At 38.4% G+C, this 27,666-nt stretch overlaps 2 protein-coding genes across 2 annotated transcripts in view; both read right to left on the bottom strand.

Moving 5' to 3' along the window:
- Positions 1-1,892: 1,892 nt before the first annotated feature.
- On the bottom strand, positions 1,893-25,459 carry LOC145478218 (transient receptor potential cation channel subfamily V member 5-like). Its single transcript, XM_081456167.1, has 18 exons — positions 24,177-25,459; positions 21,218-21,391; positions 20,437-20,626; positions 19,740-19,893; positions 18,621-18,749; positions 13,632-13,724; positions 12,960-13,016; positions 12,039-12,121; positions 11,485-11,560; positions 11,112-11,225; positions 9,478-9,588; positions 8,318-8,466; positions 7,209-7,321; positions 6,489-6,601; positions 5,706-5,759; positions 4,954-5,070; positions 4,702-4,845; positions 1,893-4,260 (listed from the first exon to the last, which is right to left on the bottom strand). Exons 1-18 carry the CDS (start codon positions 24,550-24,552, stop codon positions 4,159-4,161), a joined length of 2,349 nt encoding a protein of 782 aa, XP_081312293.1. The 5' UTR covers positions 24,553-25,459; the 3' UTR covers positions 1,893-4,158.
- Positions 25,460-26,452: 993 nt separating this feature from the next.
- Positions 26,453-27,666, bottom strand: part of LOC145471008 (beta-1,4-galactosyltransferase galt-1-like) — a 1,988-nt gene continuing 774 nt past the window's right edge. The window contains exon 1 of the mRNA XM_081454791.1: positions 26,453-27,666. This exon is cut by the window's right edge and continues 774 nt beyond it. Within this exon, the coding sequence (XP_081310917.1) occupies positions 27,040-27,666 (627 nt within the window). The 3' untranslated portion in view covers positions 26,453-27,039.

Raw genomic sequence — 27,666 nt, 5'->3', positions numbered from 1 at the left:
GCGGCATAAACGTCGCCAAATCCTCCAGATCCGATTGGTTTCCCCATCTCATACGCTGAAAGACCCTTTTGGCGGGGCTTGCGCTTTCCTAAAAAGCAGTCAAAGAGAATATTATGGGCCACGCTCCACAACACAGTTTTCTTTATAAATAGTTTGAACCCAGAAGTATCAATAGTTCGTATAGTGTGATCGTCCGGGTGCGTGTAGTTCTGAAAAGAACTGTTGTTGGTGACTGACGTTTCGACAACCTGAGCGGAAGTCATCTTCAGAGTCAAGTGAATAGTGTTTGTCAGTCGATGATGTTATAAGTCTGGTCCGTTGAACGTGATTGGTCCGTTTAGCCATAATGGTATTGGCTGAAAGACTCGTGTAAAGTTTGTCATCAGTCATTGGTTGGTTTTCTTTGCAACTTTGGGTTTAGCACGGGAACTATCAAGTACAATAGTGATGGTTTGGCGGGAGGGGCAATAAGTCTGACATGCGTGCAGAGGGGGCGGGGGTGAAGCTATCAGTACTGAATTTCTCTGGTCTCAAATTAAAGGAAATCTATGGTAACCATTAATGAGAATTAATATTTTGAGCTTGGAATCCAGTGTGATACCTCATACCTCTACGTGTCTTTTTGCGTCTAAAATGGCCCTGGCTGGTACTCGCCGATGTCTCACTGGGCTCAGCAACGACCTTCTCTTTCTCCTCTTCTGCAACTGTTTTGGTTTCAGTCTTTTTCTAGTGAGAAGATAGTTGTCATAATACATTACAGGCGTTTAATTTATTTATGCGATTTGGTATACTATAATGAACGAAAGGAACGTTGAAGACCATAAAAAGTGTTTCTTCTTTATTACCATGTATTCGGCATTCGAATGAGGGTCGAAATGTTTCTCGACAGGAAACTTCACAGTACAGAACATTAAACGTTTTCAACGCTTTTAATAACTCACAATTGGTTCTGAAGTCGACAGGCAGATCTTTTTTGCTGCCGGTTTGCCTTCATGATCAGTCTCCAAATCAGACTCGCTATGAGCTCTTCTACGGCTACAGGAAAGAAAATGTAAGTACAAGTTCAAGCAGCGCTCAGTTGAATGCACGCGCAGGTAATTTTCATTGCACTCGCAGATCTGCATTTACTAACCTTTTGGGAATTTTTTCCGTTGTAAAGTTCACGGTCGCGTAGGGCTGGAAATAGAGAAAAAGAAGTCAACTTTAAAAGGGGTGTTCTTTTTTAGCAGACAAATGAGATTTCAAAAGAAAATTCAAAACTGATGCGTTAAAAATACAAACTCACCTTTGAGTCAAATTCAAGCTTCTTGACTTTAGCAGGTGCGCACTCATATAAAGAATCTCTTTTTTGCCAGTCGCGTGATGATTGCGCGACCTCGTCGGTAACGGAAAGTCTTCGCTTCCTGTTTAACTTAGCATCCATGATGCTAAAAAAATGATTGCAGTCCAAATAAAATCTCTATGAACGATTTTAAATCCTGTCGAGAAAATACGTTCGCTTCTAAAGCACTACGATCTCTCGTTACGCATTAGCCATTTGTGATGTAATTTAATTGCAATTATGATGCTAGTTGCAGAGCGTGCGCTTCGCGACATCGCGCGCGCAAGATCTTCTTTTGTCTGATGGCGTTTTGTCCAGCAATAAACATGATTGCATCTTTTATTCAAACTTATGACTTACAACGCTGATATTGTTTTATATTTGAGTTCTAAGATTACAGGTTAATGCCCATGGATTCTCTCCTTAAACGAAAACGAGAAGACAGTAAAAGTTGCGAATTTTGCTTTGTTTTTCACCTTTGATTGATCATAGCTTCGACGTCTTCGAATGGGTCTCCTAAGAACTGATCATGCAGAAATAAAATGAAAGGAAATGTCTAAGTGTGGTGGATGAGAGGGTAGGGAGAGAAAAGTAGTTTTTGATCAACAAAGGATATATCCTGGAGAACAAGGCTGTTTTCTACTCAGTTTTGGCCACGCGTCTTTTTGAACCGCGAAACTGTGAATTTGACTTCGGAAAGGCCAAATGCCTGTCATAAGCGTCACATAAATAAACAAATCTTTGTTGCTCTGAACTCTGTTTGCAAAAGATAAATAGATATAACAGGGCAGTCAGTTGCTTCGGTTTTCCGAAGAAAACCCGATGATTTCCGAAGATTAGCGTGGGGTGGCGAACATTGTCGAGAGCCTGAATATTCTGATGAAGGACCCTCGATAACTACTGTCACGGACTTAGAAATTATTACATAAAATTTCTCGAGGGTGTTCCAAAAGGCAAAAATTTCAAATCAATCCGGTAATCGGCATACGTTTCTCGACCTTCTCTTCCAACTCTTAATATAAAATATTTTGCATTCGAGTAGATGGTAAGTGATGCTACGAGTGACTGAGCTGTTTTTTCTGTTTGGGACATTGCGTGACTCCATCAGTGACACTATACTAAACCAGATTTGTGTATATACGGTTGGTTCGGGGAGGCGGGGGGAGGGTAGAAATGAATCCTATTCGTTGAAGTTAGGGTGGTTAGGAGGGAAAGTAGTGAAAGTGAACCTCGACTTGATTACGAGAAACGTTGTGCCTCTGTTTCAAAACGAGCCCACGTGCAAAACCTTTCATATGAAAATGAGTTTGATTTGCATGAAAATGCATGGTTTCGCACGAAGACGCCTTTTGACAGAGGCAAAAAGCAGCTCGAAAATTGCCTATATGGTTCACTTTGCATTTTTCAAGAAAATGACGAAACGGGGGGTGGTGGGGGAAACACTTGAACCTCCACTACATTCTACTTACATACCAACACAGCAAACACTAGAAACCACTACAAGCAGCTCAAAACTGGTTGTAGGAAAACAGTGTTTATTTCTGTTTTCTAACATTACTGTGAGTGCGTCAATAAATACTACATCCCCATCTTATCGCCATCAATATCATTTCCAACACGTAAATATTTCATTTAATGCCATGGCAAGGGGCACACAGCCAATCAGAGCAATGAAAAGCTGTGCACATTCAACGGTTTCCCATGTATGGGTTGAATAGAAGTGTTGTCAGGGCCTGGCATAATAAATAATTTTATGTACGTGTGATAAAATTGTTATGTAATGTGCTATGTCAACCCGCGGTCAATCTTACTGTTGCTGAAAAATCAAGTCACGAGTGAGATAATTCGCGATATATCACGTAAAAACACAACATAACCATATATACTTGACTAGAGCGGTTTTTAATTGAGTGTCAACCGTAAAACCAGAACCAAACCAATTACTTACCAATTAGACTACTCAGCCAATCTCAAACTGTAGTAAAACCAAAACTAAAACCAAAGTAATTGCCTGATTACTTTCGACGCTCAATTGAAAACCGCTCTATGTCGCATAGAGACTAATAAATATTACTTGTGGAACGAAATATCTTTTGGTTCTTTAGCTCTCCCTCAAAAAAATATGAGTCGAGCAGGTTTCTGCGGCTTTTCAGCCTGCTACAAAATAATCTGATCAAGACCTAAGGCATACAATAATTCTAATTATATTACTGAAGAAACAAGGAAGAAAACCCCGTCTGTTATGATATGATTAACAATGTAATGCTAGAATTGACAAACGTGGTAAAAAAAACTTATTTATACACGTTTGTTAAATACGGCCACTTTTTGCGACGTGCTTTACAATTTTGTTTTTTACAAAATGACATTAACCTGTGCTGTATCAAAGAACTAATTGAGCCAACAGAGCCAACAGAATAAAATAAATACGTTGAATCTGATGAAATTCGTGGTTCGTCTAAAAAAAAAGTGCTCTAAAAAAAGAGCAAGTCCATTTTATTGATAAAAAAATGATGTTTGTTTGTAAGACAGCAAAAAATTTTATAATTTGAAGAAAGAGAATACCAATTCTCTTCCTGATTGTTATTATTATTATTTTTTTTTATTTTTTTATTTTTTTATTTTTTCGATTTCGTTTACAGATTTGAACTACTTTATACAGCATAAACTGTACCACATGCATGTTTCGAATAGTTCGTTGTATTTACCAGCGGCTTGACATACGAACGAGACGAAAAAGTCAATTCAGTCTATTTAGTAATGACCCTTTCGTCTTGCTTGTACACCATGTTACAAAAAAGAATGTTTGCATCGCAGTTTCAATCAATCCGAGTTTTTCACATGCTCTTGTCCAGCCAGTCGTAATCTTTTCTTGGCAAAGGTATAGAGTTCCTCCTTTTGTCTTTCGCCTGTTGCTTTGGATCATTGGAGACTTGGCTCTGCGAAGAGAAATAAGGCATCAATTTAAGTAAAGTAAATCTCAAGCCAAGGGAAACCGGGTTCTCGCCACCCGAGAGAGCTAAACTAGAAATGGTTTGAGAACTCTCAATAGCCTGCATAGCAGAAGTTTCCTTTCCTTTTCCAGGCTTATTTTTTCCTTATTTTTCGCTGGCAGTTTCGCTCCCTTCGCGTGCTCTTATGTAAACGTCTGATACGCAGGCTAAGCTTTCACTCGTAGGAGAGAATTCCCGGGACATTTCATTGCCTGAATCGAAATAGCAGCATTTTCAGAATTTACCTAACTGGATCCAAACTGGCTCACTTTTCCTAGACCGTAAAAGCTTAATATTCTTTTTTGGTTTTTTTTTTTTTTTTTTTGGTTTTCCTTGACCCTTGAGCTTGATAAAGCAATTTTTAATGAACATAAAACACCTTCACACCTGTTGCCGATTCTCGTGATTCCGCAGTCTCATGATCAGCGCCCTCTCCCCATCAGAACCCAGCCCCTGTGAATACTTTTTCTGCGCGGCAAGCCTCTTTGCTGGTGTGAGCATGCGCTCTGTGGTCAGCACAATTCGCGCCCACTGTGAAAAAAAAGACATTTTTACTGCTTCAAAACATATTCTTCTTTGCTGTTATAATAGTGTAACCTAGACGTAAAGCTTTGAGGTCTTCAATGAGCTGCAGGCTACCTGTCGTGTCCATTCCTTCTTGGTTTCCGCTACCATAAGGTAGGTATTGCCCATCATAGCAATCAGCATGTTCACAATCAACAGAGCACCCAGGATCAAAAACAGGAAAAACATGATCTGGAACAACAAGACAAGTTATAAACAAGTTTTTTAAGCTACATATGTTGCAATGTTGCACGTGATTCGACGCGCGCAGAATAAGTTCTCTTCAAGAAAAATGCGACTTCAATATCACCTTTCATTACAGTTAATAACGATCTCTTTGTAGTTCTGTGAAGCCTGTCTAGAAACTTGATTTAAAAACGGAGAGATTTCTACTAAATGCGTCTCTGACTTTTGAAAAAGAAACACGTAAAAAGGAACGAGAGGTTCACTGCACCAGTGCCAATAATTGTGTCTTAGGAGGTTCGAATCTTCCCTCAAGAATGAAATACAAAATGTCATCTTCTGGGCCTGGTGTTACTGTACCCTTCCAATTCAATGTGAAAAATTATGTTATTTTCCATCCATCGTTTTAAGCTGTAAATATACCTTTGTGAATCATAGCTTGTTAACTGTCTCTCTTATGGCGGATTAGTTAGGTAGAGGGGGAGAGGGAGGAATAAGCATTGGATAGTCCCCCCTTGCTATCTAACTTCTAAGCAGCACTTCTGGGCTATTAATAGACCGAGCGAGGCAGTGTGCATAACCATAATCGCCTGACGTAGACTTGGCGTAAGATTGCACTGCAGTCACAAATATAATTTACTTACCAAACCCAAAATCTTGAATGGTGATCTGCTGTTAGCCACTTGTCCATACAAGTCCTGAAATCAGACATTGGTGAGAAGTTAGTGTGTTTTAACAACAAATGAAAGAAAACGGGAACCTTAATAACGAAGAGCAACAGACTCCTCCTCCTTTCTATTTCCAGTGACCTAACTCCTCCTAGTCAGTGACCCTGCATTGGAGGCAAAGACTTTGGGAACGAGATTAGCATGATACATCTTTTGATAAACATTCAATGGAAGAAGATTTATCCATAACGAGGGATACTTTCTCCGACTGTCTCTGCCTCTTGCATTGCTTTCCTGCTGTTTCGTCTCGTACAGTCTTTGTATCTTCGCTTTTTATTAAGGGAGGGAGATAAAGACAGAAAGTCTCATCTCTTAGTTAACCGTCATAGTGTTCTACCACGGTTTAGTATAAATCTACTAGCGTTCTATCACGACTGCCGTTCTCTGATTGGCTACGCTACTCACCATCTATTCTGTGATAGATAGTGTGTAGCGTGGCAGTGTGCCCTTGTTAACAAAATGACGGCCGCTTCTTGGTATTTTCGAAGTGTCTGTGAAGAAGATTTAGATAAAGTTTTGAACGACTAGTAGATTTATACTAAAACAATTAGCTTATTCGCTCTCGATTTCTATGCGTCATAGTAGACTCAGGCTGCGCCCTCGTCAACTACCACGCGATAGAAATCTCGAGCTCATAATCTAATTGCGTATTAGTAAGTAACGTATACCACCTTTTCCCACTCGTGTTGCTTTATGTACCTCATACTCCCCTAATGAAAGAACAATGAGTCCAAGTCCGGCAGAAAACCAGCGTGTAAAGAGATTTTCTTCCACAGTTCGGTCATCATACCCCATCACTACAAGGAACATGGCTGAAGAAAAAATAAAAACTGAGAAAAATACACTGATACCAAGACAGGAATCTTTACAGAAGTATCTGGAAGTTCAATACCAACAAACTTTGGATGCCGTCATTTTGACAAGTTGAGTTTAATTTTGATTCAGCTGTAGGTTTCGATTGTTATTCTTGTTTCCCAAGCTCGCAGATCAGCATAAAATTGATGCTAATTAGCTGACGTCACTAGACTACGAGTGTTCCCGCTTTCGCTTAGTCAGTCGTGCGTGACGCGAAAGAAAAATGGCCGTGCGAACTCCTGGGGGCGAGAAGCACGCGAAAGGAGGGACTACGTTTCGCGTGCTTCTCTCCTCCAGGAGTTCGCACGGCCATTTTTTTCTCGCGGTTTTCTTTCGCTTCACGCACGACAGAGTAGTCTATGACGTCACCGTCAAAGGCGTAATACCCATTTCAGTTCTCAAGTAACCGTTACAGTCAAACAAAAGAAACAACAGAAACTTGCTTCAAAGCTAACGGCTAGCTTTTTAGTACATTTTGAAGAGCTTTTGCTGGTTTTGTTTCGTTGTACTGTGAACAACTTTCTTGCAAAATCAAGCAAACAAACATTACTTTACGATACTCACCTTGTGAAAATCCAATGACAAAAATCATATAAATGACAAAGAAGATGAGGAAATCTCTCTTTAACATCTGATAGATCATCACCACGAAGGGTCCAACCAGAGCAAAACCCCTGAAACACAGAAATTTAACAGCGCTTATCGGAAACTGAAATGTCATATCATCAAAGAAAGGATTTTGCATTGAACAATGAGAGATAAGTTGATTGTGGAACAGAAGAATTTTAAGACTACAGGGGGATTTAGCCCGCACAATGCTACAAAGGCCAACACTGTTGGAGCTTCTTCCAGTTTTCATAGCATGAGACGGGTAAAACTACTCCCCCTAAATGGGATAATCACAGCCCCCCCCCCCCCCTTCCCCCACCACCCCCAACAATTTTGTCAAGTTGTCTACCAGGTAACTACACGTAGCATTCCTTTATACTGTCTAATGGGGTGGAGAAGCTATGAGAGTGTCTTCCTTAAGAACACAAAACGGGTAAGGGAGTTGATATAATTTATTCCAACAGTGTAAGGTCAGTGTAGCGCATCTGCTTAACAATTAGATAATGAGCTCGAGATTGCTATCGCGTGATGGTTGACGAGGGTGCAGCCCAAGTCAACTATCACGCATAGAAATCGAGAGCGAATAATCTAATTGTTTTAGCATAAATCTAGCAGTCGTTCAAAACTTTAATCTAAATCCTCTTCAAAGACACTTCGAAAACACAAAAAAGCGGCCCCCAGTGTACGCTGCTGGGCTACTCACTATCTACAATAGAATAGATAGTGAGTAACGTACGTAGCCAATCAGAGAACGGCAACGGCATTTGTGATAGAACGCTAGTAGATTTATACTAAAAAATTATACATGTTGACTCGCTACTCTTTAGAGTCTCAGACGGGCGAATTTTTCGGGTCCAAAACTTGCAATACCAATTGATATACATGTAACTTACTGAATACAATCCAGATTTGGTTGACAATTTTCAATTCACTGACTGTCATTGTGTATAGGGGGAAATTCATATGGTTCACCCTTTCAAAGGACTGCAGCTTAGTTTTCAAATGGACTAAGCACACTTTAAAAACCAAAAGAATGTATCGAACATGGCATTGACTCCATACTGCAAAACGTGAGAGAGTATGGCCAGGCCATTATAAGGGCTGCAATTGCTAAATGATCTTCCGTGTGAGCAGCACATGTGAAGCGAGCTGCTAAGCAAGTCAGTAATAGCACACAAGACAGCGTTAACAGGAGACGAAGAGGATTGTGAACCTGTCAGACCAAATAAGGCAAATATATTAACAAGCTTCTACAAAAAGTTGAGTGTAATTCCCAGATGGCCTGGCTTGAGTGTTGATCATTGACTGGGGGTGTACTCCCTTGTATGGGTTATATAGGTATGTGCGGCCCCAAAGGGTATAGTTTTTTAAGCTGTTTCGGTCAGAAATTGGGTATCGATTTTGGCCATTTGGTCTCAAACAGGGTATGGTTTTTGCACTCTAGTCTTGAGTTGACCCATGTGTAGAAGAAGCTACTTTTTCATCATTTATCAATAAGACCATCAACAAAAGCCCTTCAAAATGCCTTTAACATAGGCCTGAACTAGGGAACTACATGCATGTAAAATCACAGATTTTGGTCTTAAATAGGGTAACGGCTTTTGGGAAGCAAGTCGCACACTGTGACCCACCGTGACCCCCCCGCCCCCCCCCCCCCCACCCCCCACCAACCCGGATCATTAACTTAACAGAAGAAAAGAAAAAGCAGGTTAAACAGTAAATTACAAATTATATTTAGAGGAGAAGCCACATCAGTCTTAGCTGCTTTTTATGAAGGTCCTCTATCCTGGTCGGATTGGTTTTTGTGGAGTGAGGAGAATCAGTGAACCTGGAGAAATACCCTGCGAGCAAAGCAAGAACCAACACCAAACTCAACCCACTTATGGCACTGGGCCGGAATCGAATCCAGACCACATTGGTGGAGGGCGAGCCCTCGCTCCACTGCACCATCCCTGCTCCCCAAAGCAGTAACCTTAGTCTCAGAGAAACCAGAATTATAATACAGACACTTCCATAACGCAGAAACTCAGCTCTCTCCTTTGGTGTCTATATTAAAGAGGTTTGATTGTACCAAATCAAAATCGTAACTAACATAGTAGCGTCATGACTTTATCCTAACAATGAAAAAATTAACAGGGCAATAAATTTGCTCTTTCCTTTTCCCTGAGTGTTTGATAGTACCCCAACTGTATTTATTGAACACCCTCCCACACAAAAGTCTTACCAAATCAAAGAAAACAGTTTTGCGCTTCTCCTGAAAGATCATCTGTCGGATCAGAATAACGATATATAAAAATGCAAACAGCAGTGTCAAGATTTCAAAAGCTGCCCGAACCTGTTGGAAAAAACACACAGAATACTGACAGTCAACAGTGCCTTTCACCATTTGAAAAATGTCAGTTAAAGAACCATTTGTTTTTTCTTCCAGTGCAAATTACATGTAGCATGCTGTTAAACATTGTGTATCATTGTCTGCTCAGATATTTAGAGGACTAAAGGAATATTCTCTTCCAGTTATCCAGGTTACTCTCCAACTTTTATTTCAGTGGACAAAGACAACACAGCAACCCCAGATCTCCAGATCTTCAACCCCAACCACTTGACAGAGAGTCCAGTTTAATTTGAAAACTATCTGTGGTGGCCCACTAGTGCTGCTACCACATACTGAAAAACAAGACCATCTCTGTGCGAAGACTTGCCTTCTCTGTCCAATGAGATTTTACTGTCACGCCAGTAAAATATAGTTAATGGAGCGTGACGTACGTTCTGAATGAGCCGTTCATGGCGGCATCACTTTCTATAGAGCTATTGAGCAGTTATATTCCAAAGGTCAACAAACTGTAAGCGTTATTGTAGCTAAACCTAAAACATTGTAGCTTTGTTATCTTCTGAACGTTATAACGTACCATAGCATTGGTGCAAAGCATTAAAGCACTATTCATGTTTAAGATGTTACACGTGCTAGGGTAAGCTGTTCGGTAGTACAGCCTTTTCTACTGGCTTACAAGCAGACGAACGTCTCCATATAAAAGCTCGGAAAACTGTTAAGAGTCCATTCTGAGTTCGTCTAAGCAACGTAGCTATTACTTATTGTAAATCTATCGTTTAATTTTCCCTCCCTCCCTCCCTTTGGAGACGAGGTTGGTCATGTATTCCTGCATAATAAACAAGGGGTCACTCCTGTGTGGTGCGGTTAAGTCTGCGCAGCGACTTCCCCCAAGCTTGTTGTTTTTTCATCGCCTTTGAACATCGCTTGCTAACCGATACTCTTGTCCGATCCAGCACGTGCTGTCTGTCATTCAGCTCGTAGTGCTGGGGAGATAAGTGAGGTTGTTTTGTCACGCTATCGCCGGAAGTCGCATGGGCTAACCAAACGCAAGGCAGTGTTCCCCCATTAACGCCATCACGAGTTGTTTGTATTTGAGTAATAGCTCTGGTTCAATCGCAAGTCGCCACGGTTAACTTACTTTCGCTAGGAACAACGACATTAAATAAGCATACAAGTATACCATCATTTCTCAGAGTACAGAACAGGACTGATTTCCACGGTGGGGGCTAATACTTCTACAGAGAAAACTTATTCCCACAGTGGAGGGTCCTTTCTACGGTAGAGACTCATTTTTACCGGAGGCTCATTTCAAAGGAGGAGGCCAACTTCAATACAACAGGCAGCCTTATATGTGTGAGGAAAACAAGAACCATTGGCAAGAGGAGGGATGGTTTTGTTTTACACTGTGTGGCAGTGGAACTGCTACCGGCCACCATATTTATAGTATCAGGCTAACACATCTCTGACTAAATGTATATAATATGTACAACACACTTGAAAATGTCACACAATTTAAACAAATCACACACCTGATGTGAAACATCATTATGAATTGTGTTGAGGAGAAAGCAATGATCACAAAGAGTGCCATTATCCAGAGGATGGGAAGCATTGCCTTCTATTGTTTCCACACAGTCCAGGTTCTGACAGGAAAACAAAATATGGGAACAAAATAAGGACAACCAACATCTTACACATATAAATGTATGTCTACTTTAAAATGTCTAAATTTCCAAGCTAGACTTGTAAATGACAACAACATCACCTATATAGACAGGAAGGATTGATTGAGGAAAAATTGCATTTTTCACATGTACATATATTTATCATATGAACATGTATGCGTACATCAAAAGGATGTGCTTACCGCTTTTCTCCATGACTGACAAAAATGAAACTTACCTCAAGTGGACGGAGGAGTATAGCAATGCTGAAGCAGATTAGAAAAACTATATACAGAGCAAGCAGCTGATAAAACCTGGCAAGAGCAGATATACAGTGTACATTAACACACATTTGTGATGAACTGATAACCAGCTGGTGAGACAAGACCATGCTAATCAAGATATACATAGGTCTAGCAAAGTAACTGCCTGCATGCCTGACTGACCGGCAGATGGACAGGCAGACAGACAGATGGATGGGCAGACAGATAAATGGATGGACGGACTGACTAACAGTGTGATTGAATGATGGAGATACAGGGGAGGACAGACAGATAACAGGACAGTGAAAAAAAATATGTCAGACTAACGTACCATTTCTAAAGATCAAAAGCGTCATACTCAGAAGTAATTCAATGGTCAACTCTGAATGGTTCATAGTTACAAATGACACACCACCAAGCTGACTTGAAGTGACAAAATCTATTCATGCTGATACATGACTGCATGCTGCTAACAAATTGTATTTTATGTACAAAAAGTTCCGTCCTTGTTGCGTGTTTGTTCACATACCTGTAGCGACAAGCATGATTCCATTTCTCTTTGAGCAAATTGTTGAGGATGCCATCAAAGAGGGCCAAATGTGATACAGATTCCTAACACAAAAGAGAAAAAAAAAGAAGAAAAGAATTTGAATGATTTTAAAAAAGAGGAAATCAAATTAACAGCTTACTGCTTGGAAATATTGCAAAAAGGGAATTATAATAGCGGGTGATGGGCTACAGGGATCAATCGGTGAAGCAGAGGGCACGTCCATGTACCACTGACATACTACATACTGACATACTACAATGAGTGACAAAAGTGTTGAGACACTTCACAGTAACATTTGATTTTCAAACATCTTGGAAACATTCCCCCCCCCCCCCCCCACTCCCCCTTCCTCCAAACAATGTTGATTTTTCAATTTCTAAGACTGTAAGACTGCACAGACCACAGCACCTAAACAACATTGACTGAGGGACTGGGGGTATCAGAGAATTAATGCTAGATGCAAATAGAATAGAATAAAAGGTTAAATAATTGTCGAAAAGCGTCATAATTTTTCTTAAGTGTCTCAACTACAGTACATGTACTTTTGTCACTCATTGTGGGTACAAAAAGTGAAGCAGAACAAATATAAATTTAATTTTGGCAGTATTATCTGACTCAGCAGTGTTAATTTTTGCTGATATTGAAATGTCTGAGTTTGCACCTTTACAATTTGTTTTAATACACCTTCCCACTTGTAAAACAAAAGATCAGGCAATGTTGAGCTTTAAACTATATTCAGCTTGTAGTTTGTTTGACTCATCTTTTCCACTGTTTTTTTCTTCCGCTGTATTTTCTTTTCTTGTTTTCTTCCTTCATTCATTCAGCTGGCCAGTGATTCATTTAATTGTTTGTTAATTTTCTTGTTCTTTCATTTATTCATTTGGTGTAATGCTCACTTACCTCATGCGTGATTATGTTGAGTGCAGAGTTTTCATTTATGTGTCCCTCATGAGTAAGCTAAAAAATTGAAGACAAAATAATTATTACGATTGTAGATCATATCACCAAGAACCAGTACCAATACATACACAGTAATCAAGGATCAGCCTTAACTTATTGAATATAATTATCATACAAAAAGAAAACAAAGAAGTTGAAAGTACAATAGTTCTTAATCAAGGAGGATAATAAGTTTTATAAGTCAATGCTTTGGCAACAGTAATGTGGGGGGTGGTGGTAGGGTGCAAAGAAAGCCACTTTTCAAGCTTCCCCAGCCCATGTAATCTCTAGAGTTTGACATACTACCTGCATTAGGGTGCCATGCCTACCACAGGGCAGGAAAAAACCTGTAGGTCCGATTGCCTGGGGCAAGAAAATTTTGCTCTACCTTGGGCAAGTGAAATTAGTCTAGTCAGTAATCTTGTGAGTCTGAGAGAAAATGTCAGCTTGATAAATGATAATTTCCAGACAACATTTGTCCTCTGACTGTCATACCAGCTGCCACTTCAGCGAGTAGCATTTTAGTGGGGGCAAGTGAAAACTGAAATTTACTAGCCAACTGGGCAAGTGAATTTCCTGCCCTTGGCTATCACACAAGAACATGAACCCAATGGTGGGTGAAAATCTGCTTACTGAATCAAGATCTTTCAGTGAGAATGCAGCACATGTTACTTCACCATACTGCCAAAATACTTCTCTTTCACGAGTCAGAATGTGATCAAACATCTATAAGAGAAATCAGAGAACTAACTTTTGAATGATGCTCATGAAATAGGATATTAGTAAGTGTTTTTAAAATGCACATGTATACAATATATATAAATCAGATAGATAAAAACATCTCTGCCAAAAACCACCACAGCTGTCACAAATGGGTGTTTCACATTTCCATTTTTTAAGTGTGGTTTCCAGTTTGATGATGTGAACTTAACCTGCTGCTAATTACTTAAGGTCTGTTGATAAACAGTCAACCATATTAGTCCAGCTGTTAAGGGACAAAATTGTTCATTTTTTGATAAAAGCATCAAACTTGGCAGGGTTACTAACCTCTATAAGACAAATATTTCCTGATATGGAGCCATGCCAAATTTTCTTCCAGAACCATGGAATGCGCATGTCAAAAATATGGCATACAAGGCCCTTACATGGAAACGAGGCTGATGCAAAAGACCAATTTTTTTGCCTTCTGAGACTACTATGCCTAGTGTCTTGCTTTTTTAATACAACAACAAATTAACCTTTGCCTTTGAGTCTTAAATTATGTCATGTGATAGTCACGTGACCATTATGTTCAATTACCAGCAAAGCAATACACACTGATGAAATCATTACCATTTTTAGAACTACCAAAGAAATCATTCAAACTCAGAATTAAAAACAAACTACTAAGTGTTCTCGAAGATGAAGATTCCTTCATTGAGGTTTGCAGGATCATTTCTAAATTAAAATGCCAGTAGCAGTAGTAAAAACAAAAACAGCAACCAACCAACAATCAATCAAACAAACAAACAAACAAAAAATATTATCTATTAAATCACATTCTTTTCCCACTTTTTCTTTTTATTTTGTTCACTATTTTTTCTAACTTTCTACTTTTCTCTATTTATCATGGTAATAATAATAGTAATAAAAGTAATAATAATAATAATAACAATAATAATAATAATAATAATAATAAATCATTTGTAACTATTGATAGACTGGCCCGCCTAGACTAGCATAGCTATCTGCAGGCTAGTCCAACTGTAAAATGTAGGTTTTATTAAGAAATAAAATGATGATGATGAACGATGATGATTTTTTACATACCAATTTTATTATTTGCAATGTAGATTCTATTATCTAGACTAGGAAATTCAAACCTTGAATGTATGTTTTGGATGTGCCAAAAACGTAATATCAAAACTATGCATCAAATCGAGGCTGAGATACAGAGTCAATTTACCTAGGTTTGATTGACATGATTTTCTTGAGTTACTTGCTTACTGTGACTGAGACACCTTTTCTATTTCACATTTGAAACTTTTAAATATGCCGGAATAGATCAGGTATGTCACAACACTAGCTGAACTTTTTGGTCTGAATGAAACGTTTTGAAAAACAGCTTTCATTGGCTGTAACGTTCCTAAGCCTGCTTTTAAAAACACTAGCTGAATAAAGGTTCTTTTAGTTGTAATTTCCACCACAACTGCACAAACCAGTATCGTCAAGATTAGCCTTCGAGCATATGTTAATTTTTTAAGAGAACAAGAGTTTCCAATCACTTTGCTGCAGTATTTTTCAAAGGAAATGCAGAAAAAATGTAAATAGCATTAAAATGTAAAATACATCAATCCTGTCAATTTAGATAATGCAGCCTATGAATTTGTTTAGGTTGCTTTTAAAGTACGTTCTAAACTTAAATGAGAAAACAAGGAAACTTGTGATACGACCTACTGGATGGCATATTTTATGTCTATGAGAAATGTTATCTTTAATCTTTATTCTTTAATCATTATTTATATATGATAAGAATAACATTTCTAAGATCCTAAACCTAAAATTCTAATCCTAATATCATATTAACTTACAACAACATTCTACTTATAAACCTGATTTCCATGATTACAGGGTAAGCTGTTCCAAAGGGTTGCACCGCTGTAACTAAAACTATTTTTCATGTAGTTAGTTCTCGGAGAGGGAACAACAAGTTTGTTAACCGAGTCCCTCAGAGCATAATTTGATTCATTTCGTGTTACAAATTTAGAAGTGAGATATTCGGGAACCAGACCGTTTAAAGACTTGAAAACCATTAGAGCTTAATTCTGAATTTGACATTGAAATTGCAAGTCTTTCCAGCTGAGTTTGAGAAACAAGGAATCGACATCAGCGTCATAGCCCGATGAAGTTATTACTCGTGCAGCATGGTTTTGTAGTTTTTGTAGCCTGTTAGATAATGTTTTGCCACAATTACCCCAGACTAGGCTGCAGTAATCAAAGTGAGGTTGAGGTAGTGATGTTGCATGTGCAGAGTAGGGTAGATTGAGGCACAAATGACTTAAGTTGATTCCTTAGTATTGCATCGCACATCCCAAAGTCATGAGCCCGTACGCGTGCAAAACGTAAGAGATTTCCCTCAAACTAAGCTCGATAGCAAAATAAATGCTCCTTTTCTCTTAAACGAGCACAGTGACCCCAATTTTTTTTCGGGTATTTGTTAAGAACAGTCTAATAAAGAACATATTTAAGGAAGAAAAAAAGTTTGATAGTAGAACATGATTTTTTTGGAAAATAGTTCCGTACTGGGTGTATTTTGGCCAAGGTGAGGACTTCAAGCTAACCACGGAACCGTCCAAAAAAGTGCAATATTCCCACAACCAGGCAATCAAAAACGGCTTAAATAAAGCAATACTGCTTATATGAATAAAAGAAGCTTTACTTTCAACATAAAATTTTGTGTCTTTCAAGCAACCAAGACTTAATTTCGGAACGATACCGGTTTTGCCCCATGGCGAGTTCGCCCCCACTATAAAATGTCTATTTCGAGTTCGCCCCAAAATTTTGTGTTCGTGTTTACGTAGTTGTCATCGAGTTATTAAAAGTTTTCAAAGAATCATTTCAGTCTATAATGTTTATGTCATCTCGCCATCAGGGAGTCTCGCCACCAACGAACTTTCGGTCACCACCGAGCGAAGTCAATTCGCACCAAGCGAAGTCACCTCGCCACCAAGCGAAGTTTCCTCGCCAGCAGTAATCTGATAAGGCAGTGGGTAAAAGAATGAGGAATAATCTCTATATGCGACTCGATCTGGTTGGGGGCGAACTTGATCAAGTTGAGTCGATGTAGGGGTGAACTCGGTGGGGGCGAACTCGCTGTGGGGTGAAACCAGCAGCTACCTTCAATTCTGTATGAAGGTGATTTGAATTTTTAACATGCAACCAGTGAAAACACCCCCATTTTAAGAGCCTGCTGATGCGTTAACAAGCACGGTGACCCCATTTTTTCATTGCATTTTCTTTAATGTTCATATCATGAATGTTAATTATGCCAAGTTGCAAAAAAAGTTTGATAGTAGAACAATTTCAAGGGAATTACCTTAACTAAATTTATGGCTCCAATTGCAGAAGCGATCCTTTTACACAGTTGTTGTGGGAATGCCACGTCAGATTTTCATTGACATTTACTCCAAGTGATTTTGCAGAGGAAACTTGTTCAATCGGAACATTATTGTTGGAGAGTTCGAGTGTATCAGATAGAGTTCTTAATCTTTGCCTGGAGCTGATCAATATAAATTCCGTTTTTGTAGCGTTCAAGTCAAGTCTGTTAGACACAAGCCATTTGCTTAGTTTTTCAAGGTCGTCAGATAGACTAGACTGAATCGGATGCAAATCAGAACCAGCGTTATTAATGTGGGTGTCATCAGTATACATTCTAGGTATGCTAAATGATAGACAGTTAGGCAAATTGTTAAATAAATATAAATTAGAAATAAAAGAGGACCAAGGATCGTTCCCTGTCGCACACCACATTTAAGAGTGGTGAAGTCAGAGAGACAGCCATTAACAGAGCACCATTGTGTGCGCTTAGTCAAATACGATTTAAACCAATCAAGAGTTTTCTCTTGAATTCCCCACCGAAATTAGTTGTATCCCGTTAAGCCAGACTTAAGCGAATCACCTCAATAGCCAACATAGATCCATCCTTTGTCTCGGCCTCGATTTGGCGTAAAGCCCCAATACGACATTGTGCATGCCGAAACACAGGTTTCTAAGTTTGAATATCTTATTACTCTATATTATAATGTTCAAAATAATTACTTCTTGTTATTTGCAAGGAAAAACGAGAAAGAAGAGGAGAAAAAAAATTAATCATATTAATGCAATATTTGGTATTATTTGATTGTTTATTGAAATGATGGTCACGTGACTAATCACGTGACAAATTTTTCGACTCCCAGATACTTGATAAGTTGCTGTTATATTAAAATGCAAGAAATCTAGGCAAAGTACTCTGGAAAAGGCTTAGAAATAAGCATTTTAACTCAGCCTCGTTCCCATGTAGGGGCCTAATATGTCATTTTTTGACATGCACGTAGCGCGCTTCTGGGTGGAAATTTGGGATGGCTCCATATCAGAAAATGTTTACCTTATAGAGGTTAGTCATCCTGGGAAGTTTCATGCTTTTATCACAAAATGAACAATTCTGGTTATTTTTGGCTCTTAACAGCAGGACTATATAGGGCACTTCAACAGAGAACTGGTATTATACCACTTAAAACATGTATATTTAAAAAAATCAAAACTAGAACTCAATTTAAAACTCAAACAGAAGTACAAAAAATTAATTGAATTTGCTTGTAGAATGGGCAACTTGCCAGTGGATTGGAACATTCACCATAATGTCACCATGTGGCATGGAAAAGAAGTTTGAATATAATGGTAGAAGAAGGGCAGTAGAAACGAAAACCTTACAAAAGCTGAAAAATAGGTCTTGTAGTTAACCACTACATGTATCTCACTAGTTAGAAATACCATGCATTGATCTATACAGTGTACAATGAAGTAACAAGGGCAACAGACCTAAAAAGATTTAAAACTGAATTTAATGGCCTTTCTTTAAAAACATTCTAGCAAACTGTTCACCTGTCTGCGAGCCAGTTTGGCAGCAAGTGTTAGAGGAGTGAAACCGAGTTTGTTAACAACATCTGTACGTGGTTTTGCACAATGAGATGCACAGTGACAGCCATAACCCAAGATGAGATCATACATGTCCTGAAAAATGTTGCACATTGAAACATTATAATTGGCATAAAATACCACTGATAAGCTAGTAAATACGTTTTGTCAAACACAGAATAGACTAATTTTCTGTGCAAAAACCAGTCACAACAACATCACTTGAGTTGTATCATAAAATATTTCAAAGGTCGTTTTTAACATTGAAGAACTTAGTTAACGTTTAATTAGATATAAATGTTAATTATCAAATGGTCAAGGAATCGCATGCATTGTAATCAATCCGTTTGAGTTCATGAAGCATGCTTCATAAAACAAGTGGCCTATGCCATGTGTAGTCCTGTCATAAGGTAGCATTTTGTGATACATGTAGCAAGCAGAATGACAAAAGTAGTATGGAGTAAAGGCTAGTTGGGATGCATTCATTACACATGTAAGTCAGGATTGTGAACTTCACTTGGAATTAGGAAGCAAATAATTTACCGTTGGAGACAAAATTGCTGACTGCTGGCAAATAATTATTGAAACTGCAGGTGACTTAACCACATTATTAATATACATGTTCAACTTCACAAGTCTGAAAAAGCACAAGGAATTTCTTGTAATGAACAATTAACATGCCCCAGTCACACATTTCTCAGAACACTTGGACCTTCAGTCCAAGAAGTACTAGCCACATCTCATGCAAATCTATGCACTTCAATACAATGTAGCCAATGACCTTAAAAATTATTGGTGCTTACACATGCATGTACTTGTCATGTGCGCGGCTTTCTAGGTATGCACATGTGTTATTAGTCAGTTGTTGTGTCCCATTGATGCTAAATAATAGAACACAATCAATCTTAAAAGAGCTCAGTTATGGCATTTTGAGTTATTTTGGCCACATACAACATTACCTTTACACTGAAGAAAACCTAAAAATGTAGTTTACTAGATGGATGATACAAAACGACAAATTTTAAATTTTTTACTAGATGTGAAACTGTGACGTAGCTCCTTTAAGATCAATATTTAATCTCATACCATCCTGTTGTGTATAACCATCATGTGTAAGACAGTGTTGCCATTTGTATCCTGTTTATTGGGGCATGCTCCTTTCACTAACAAGTAGCGCACCATATCCTCCAAGCCAAGGCTTGCTGCAAATGACAATGGATATTCTCCCCAGTATGTGTTGCTGTAGAAAAAGAGAGGCACATGTACACACTTAGAAACTACAGAGACTATCAAAGTATACAACAGTCTTGTACAGTAAAAGATCAGGACTCACAGATCCTGGTCAAAAATCATTAAGATCTCTGAGGATCTTGACTGAATTCTTGACTGGATCATCAGACTTCTTGACCACAATCCTTTAGGATCTTCAAAGATTTTGCTCAAATATCTTGCAAGATCTTTGAAGATCATGGAGGATCCTTGCAAAGATACCTGCAAAATGTTTCTCTTAGAAATATTATTTTGAGATAAAAACTTGTGCACATGTAGTTTGTCTCTTATTTATCATAGAGAACAGACAACAACTCAAAGTTTTAAATTTAACAAACACATTTTGTCGTTTTGAACATTTAAACTTGCTTGTTACTTGACCTTTGGATATTATTTTGGTGAAAAATGTTTCTAATAATTTATTAACAAACAATCTATCGTAACTGCCCAAAGTTGGCAAGATTCACACTACTTCCATCACAAAATTGACATCATTACTCATTTTGTTCCTCACCTTTCATAATTGGTCTCGTCACTAAGAACAATACCCTCCTGAACAGGATGATCTTTCCTTGATTTTCGCTGATCCTCCGGGCAAAAGAAAGCCCCATAGGCACGCTCGTGAATGTCAGCACCATGCTTACAAAGGAAATGAACCATTTCTTGATTTTCATTCACTATTGCCATGTGCAGGGCACTCTCCCCTGAAAACAGCATTAGTTACCCATTAGTCATTATTCCACAATACTATTGTGTTCCAGTGTGGAACCAGATTATTGCAAGCATCTGCCTTGCTTAAATAATCAACATTCCATACTCCATTTCATTGCTAGATACTTGATGCAAGCTATAACAGAGTGTACAACAAAATAATACTGTATTCGATAAAGTTTATGTGATGATAGAAACATGTACAGTGTACGTCGTGTGTCATACACAACAATGACAGCGTACTGCTGATACTTATTCACAAGATTAACTGGATATCACTGTTTACATTGTAGTTCCAATTTACATCAAGAAGTTCTGCTTAAATGTGGTAAAAGAAAAGGTACAGCATAGGTAGCAAATTTGAATGCATGTACACCATTCCACAGAAGGGTACCATTGAAAAATGTACATATAAGGACATTCCAGATCAAGGACTTACTACATTATCACATGTTCCCTCAGCATGTTGAAAGACAAAGAAAAAAAGATAAAATGTTGAAGACAAAAATGAGCACTGAATGTGAAAAACATGTTGCTTTCTCAAAATATTTACATGTATCTCAAGATCATACTTCTCTTCTTACCATAAAACTCATCACCGATGTAAATATCATTGACAAGAGGTGGATACTTCTTAATGATGATCTTGGCAATTTCATAATGTACACAAGTGGCATTCAGGAAACACAAGTGAAGAATGTTTTCTCCCACAGCAGCACGCTGGTCAATATCCCAGCAGACAGGTCTTGTGGTACTGCCTACAGTGGAGGTTGAGATGAAAATAAGAGAACTGTTATTAAACAATCTCAGAAAGGAAATACATGTACAGTTGAACCTCCGGTTGAGACCACCTCTCGTAAGCAACCACCTCTCCTCAGCGACTAGTTTTCCAAAATACCAAAACTTTCCCAGTCATATCACTATATTTGGAACCTCTTGTAAGCAACCACCTCTCATAAGCGACCACGGCCACTTTTAGAGCTACAGTAAAAGTTTGAATTTTTCTTCTGTTTTTAACCTACGTACTGTAAATGACCATTTGACAGATACTGTAGCAGAGATTGGATAATAAGGCGTTGTTAATATTATCGCATTCCTGGGATGTACAAGAGACGGAAATTCTCAATGGGAATTACAGGCTGGAATATTTTCTCGAAGTTGACGCACATTTATGGTGCCAAGTTTCAAGAACACTGCTTCAATATTTCCAGAGATATCGTTTATTCAGTATTTTACCACTTTTTAGTTGCAAACAATATGACGTCATCTCTGATCTAATTTGCATGACAGAAAAACGTCAATATCTCTAAAACAAAAAAAGATATTTCAAAAAGAAAAACGCTATTCTTTTGCATTTCGAAAGGCCTTTCAAATAAGCAGGAATTATTTTTCATGTCATATGCACGTTAAAAGCATATAAACATTATCTTTAACATTGGTCTGAGAACTATTAAATTATTATTTATTAGTTTCTGCTATTTAGCAGATCTGAAACGGGATATTGATTTAAGGGTCAGGTCTTAAATAGGGTATCAAATTTTTGGTCAGGCGATAAATCACAGATTTTCATCTCAAATAGGGCAAGGTTTTTGGGAAGCAGGCTACTCATATCCACTCAATGTTTCTGGAAGTACCTTAGCCCCACCCCAGGTTCTTGACTAAAGTGAAATCCATTTACTTCAAGCTCCATTAGAAGAGTAGAGAGAGCAACATCATCATAACATCAGACCATGTCAGATTTGTTATTTTCAGCACACTTAGTTTATAATCTTACACTGTCAATTACCTTTGTCATGAGTGTCCTCCTCTGTTTTCAGTCAAGAATAATGATGTTATGTATCATATTAATTGTCACTTTCACTGTTAATGCTGTTATTTTGAATCCCTGCTATTTCAAAATGTTCATTTTTATCTTTTGTCTCAAGGTTACTGTTAACAAAATACTTTAGGGTACCTTCTGGGAAAATCTTTCCATGCAAGCTATTTTAAAAGAAAACCCAGAAACCTATATATCACTAAAAAGCTAATAAAATGTAGATTCTGAAAATATCAATATTTCTAACCACTTTGTTTTGGTACATATGCATGAGCCTCTAAAGGCAAAACTGACAGTGTTTGCTTAACTGAATTACGGGCCTTTGTGTTTCCGCAGACATCCAAACAGACTGGACTATATCACTCAGCAGAAGATAAGCTAACAAAGTGTGGGCTTTTTCAATACTCATATTGGTTCCTGAGAAAATCTACTTTAAAGTTGGACAACAGCAAATTTTTCAGTTGTTGATATGCAATGGGATGTCACGCGAAAAATGTGTAGAATTTTGCAAAATTGCTTGGTTAATATTTGAAGAACATTCTGGCCATGTTTCATTAAAATCTGATAAATCTACATAACCTATAAATTCATTTGAATAGAGGTTACCACACGAAAAACAAACCCCAAGTTTTTGGCCTCTAAAGAATTTCACAGTTTTCGCACCTCATTAAGGTGGTTGCCAATGTGGTCATGTCGTTGACTAATGAAACACAAAGAGAAAACACCCAGCGAGTTTCGTAATAAAGGAGTACATTGAAATTCACCGGAAAGGTCACTTCAAGTGACCTCACCAGAGGAAAAAAAAATTTACAATGGGCAAAACAAGGTCTTTGGAAAATTCATAGTCAAAAACCAAACAGATGGAAAGGCAGGCAAAGCAAACGAGGAAAGAAGAAAAAGGCAAGTGCAAACAAGGGTGGAATTGACTTCAGACATTTGCCGGTTACAGCTATCAGTGGACACAGGTAAATATTTCCTTCAGCTTTCCTTTGACAGTGTCTTCCAGGTCTTCCTTCTCTGTGTTAGCCATTGAATTAACACAAATCCCTTTTCCAGAAATGACTGGGATTTCTTTGTCAGAAATCTTGAGGCGAGCGTAGAAAAAAGTGAAAGACAGAAAGCCACCACGAAGAATTTGGATTACCGGATTATGACACCTTTCACTATTCATTACCAGTTCCCCCAAAACACTCTTTTCATTGTACATGTATTTCACATCCTTTTTAAGATTTTCAATTTTTTTTTCTCAACAAATGAAACTTGAATGCTTTCCCTAACTAAACAGCAAAAAAAACGAAATTTTGAAAGATTCTGTTAACAGTAACCTTCAGTTCCACTTTAGTTCCACCATGTTACAAGGTCTCAAATTTACTATTCACTTCCCCTTACAAAACTATGTCAAATGTTTCATTTTAACACCAAAATATGGTTTTTCACAAAGATGACAATTATAGTAGAAGAAAACAACATGCACCCTATCCAAAACAGGATACATTTTCTCCCAGCAGGGTGACATTATAGAGCTCAGTGTATTAAATGTCATGGCAAGACCAAATTTTAAACCGACCCTTGACATGACCTCCCGGCCTCAAGAGTCCTCATGGGCCCGATGAGGATGAGTGAGTGTTGACAGGACCTGATGTTAGCCCTACCTATCACATGACTATGAAAATTTTAATATCTACAGTTTTTTTATAATGCACTATTAAACGATCAAATCCACTTACCAGTATTTTCAGTTAATTCGTAATTATCCATACCAACATTTTCGATTGTATTTTCAACTCGACTGGTGCACTTGGTGAGGAAAGACACAACAGCGTTTTCTTTCTTCGAAGGGACCTTATCCTCGCGACTCTGTCTTCTCCAATGCACAAGCTCTCTTATTTCGATGGCCTTTCCAGCACCATTGTTGTATAAAAACTTTTCGCGAAACCCCTCGATGAGTTTTTCGACTTCGCTGAAGTTTTTCGTAGCTTGAGCTCTCCTAAATGCATCCACAAGGTTCCCTCCTCCATTCAAATCCACGAACTTGTACAACTCATTCGAACTTTTTTGCGTTTGCTTTATAACGTCTTTTCCTGCTCCTTTGGCTTCTCCCATGATAAGCTTGCAATTAATTCTTCACAGAATCATGCTTAAACCTTTAGGTTATTAGCTTAACTACCACTATAGAGCAGGTGTTGTCACTTCTGATATTTTCTGTTTAATACTCTAGAATGGTTGTCAGGTATGCCGCGCTCTCCAACCAACAAGTTTGTGATTAAAAATACCTCATGTATCACGCCAAACGTACAATTGCAGGTGTTCGTCCAGAGAAGATCTGCATTTTCTCATATTTCGTGAGCCGTTTTAGAGCAAAGACAGGAAAATACGAGGACAGTGGAGTGGAACGAAAAACAAAGATGGCGATGGAAGAGAAAGACTGGTCACAAAGGCGCCTTTGATCGCGGGCTCTAACAAAAACTTTAGATTTTGAGGAGATTTTGTGACGACTTTTGAGTCTTTTGAGACTGATTTTGTTTGCTTGTTTTTTGATTTTATGTTTATTTCTCGAATATTTTGGTTAAACACAGGGCGATGATAGCGAGACGATACCTTGTCCAAAATGAAATAACAAAAGGTATACAATGTGTACATGTGGCAACGTGTTTATTTTTGATAACATGACTGACCTGTATTAAGCGGACACCCTTGGGACACTCACTAGTGTCCGCTTAATACAGGGTGTCCGCTCTAAAAAGGTTCTAACATGTTGGAGAGTAACTCAGTGTAACACAGTGTAAGATCAAAGACTGCTCATAACTCAATGTCCAGTCAGTCAATGCATCAATCTGGAATAATCCACCTATCTTTAAAACGACATCGCTGAACTATATTAAAGGATCTTAAAGGAGTCTGGGATGAACTTTTAGAAGTAAAAAGCCCTTAAAGTGTCCGCTTATTGCAGGTTTTGTTCAACAAAATGGCTTAATATTGTCACAATATTGGTGTTCTCGTCCGCTTAACAGAAGTGTCCGCTGAATGCAGGTTTATTTTACAGTAAATATGGGAAGAAAATTTAGGGACTCACACTGGTGTCCACTTAAGGTAATTCCTCTGAAATAAAAGTGACAATAGATTTTTGTTCAAACTTTGTCCACTGAATATTTATCATATGATAACTTCAATTTTGAAATTAAAAAGGGGGGTGCCCATGCTCATTAGGGAGCAGTGAGGCATTGAAAATGCCCCATTTTGACATTATTTAATGCTTATTATAAGAACGCATTCCCAGTAATTGTAACATCTCCGTGAGCCCGGACTCATAAGAACACGCATTAAACTACAGTCAATACATTGTGTCGGACACAAATAAAGGTTTTAAGTTTGATTCAGACAGAAAGCTAAATCCTTGGTTAAAGATTTGAACCAAATTTCTTGACGTGGTTACAGACTGCCAAATAGAAAAGACCACCGTGTATCTGCTATTTTTCTTATTTATTCAATTTTCAGCAATAGAAATTAGATCAGTCTTTTCTCACACAAAGCTTGTGATTAGTTGATTACAATGAGTGGAAAAAAATTGGGGTGCCCGTGTTCGTTGGTGAGCTAGAGCCATTTTTCAACTGACAGAGCTTAATATCAAGGCAAATCCGTCATGTTTTCAATGTGCGCGTGCACGAGCGCGCGCTAATAACGCCATCCCTACTGCGCACGATTTTCTAGTCATTAGCGCGCGTCCACGAGCGCGTGCATATGCAAAATGGTGGTTTTTGCTAAACGGCTTGCCTTTCATTTTTTCTCGGAACGAGTACGGGGACCTAACGATTTTTTTATTTAGATCGAATGCAGCGATCACCTTCTTTCTATGTAGTGAGTAAAGACCAATTTCTATTGCAGAGTAAAAAATTATCATGGAAAATTAGAGCAAAGCTAGCATTCGTAAAAGATAATATGTGGCTCCACAACACTGCGTGCTTGGGACATATTGTATCCCTGTCGACTAACGATGAGTGCCCTAATCATGAAACGCACATCGAATTGCTCCTTAACATTTATGCAATACATCCATTGTTGTATTTCTCCCTATTTTTCTGCCATCTTAAAGCGTAAGTGAATGGTTCAAATATAAACGTTTCTGAAAGCAGATAATTTCAGGAATTATGGGGTTTATTGAAGGTTCTCTTGCTCCTAAACGAATATGGGGACCCCCGTTTTTTATTTCAAATTTTAAGTTCTCTTGATATAAGCAGCCAACAGGTAAAGTTTGAAAGAAAATCTATTGTGAGTTCTATTTCGATGGAATTACCTTAATAGAGGATGTCCGGTTAAATAATATGGGGTCAGCTTAATACAGGTTTAATACAGGAGATCTTCTTTCAGTTCTCTCTCCTCCTGACCCCGCGAAAAAACCGTTGCTACACAATTCATCATCATCATCATCATTATCATCATCATCATCATATCCTTTTCCCTACAAGGAAATAAGACCTTGCGTTCTCACTCTCCAAGCTTCTCGGTACCAAGCACATGCACCAGCATCCAGCCAGTCTTTGAATCCCGGCAAACTGCACTCTTTCCCTCTCCACAGTTCGTCTCCAAGTTTTCCTAGGCCTTTCTCTTCGACGTCTTCCTTCCTGGGTCCTTGTTAGCGCTCATTAATATACCACTAAGAAGACGGTTTATTCGAAAATTACGCTTTAACTGTGCTCCGAATTTTTGCATAGTTTTGTCTTCTTCAAAGTCAGAACAGTGCATAAGGGCTTGTGTATCGTGACATTTTCTGTAATGAAAAACTCTCGCTATGCTCCAATTTACCTTATCAGCGACGTAATTGTCTTCGATAGGCATTACTATATGATGTATTCCTTGTTCGAAAATTTTTCGTGGATCAACAACGCATTTGTTCCAAAATGGAGTAGGCTTTTTCGTGCGATGGAAAACATGTTGCGTCACCAATAATCGTGAGGGTGGCAAATCGTCTTTTGAAGGGTCGAAAGTTACACTGTCGAAACAGTGGCCACAATATTCTTGTTTGTGGATTTTCTCCAGAAAGGTGATTATATTTTCATACTGGAGCGGCACAATGAACTCATCTAAATCATTGAACGCCACAAAATCAAGATGACTCATAGATCGAAACAAGCAATCCATAATAGACAATGTCTGCCCAAAATAGTGGATATCATACTTGCCGATATAAGAGGGTAAATTCCAAGGAAGAACTCGTGCCAA

The sequence above is a fragment of the Orbicella franksi genome, chromosome 2, assembly GCF_964199315.1.
Source record: "Orbicella franksi chromosome 2, jaOrbFran1.1, whole genome shotgun sequence".
NCBI lineage: Eukaryota > Metazoa > Cnidaria > Anthozoa > Scleractinia > Merulinidae > Orbicella > Orbicella franksi.
The sequence above is the reverse complement of the archived record's forward strand: the minus strand, read 5'-3'. Positions and strand labels throughout refer to the sequence as shown.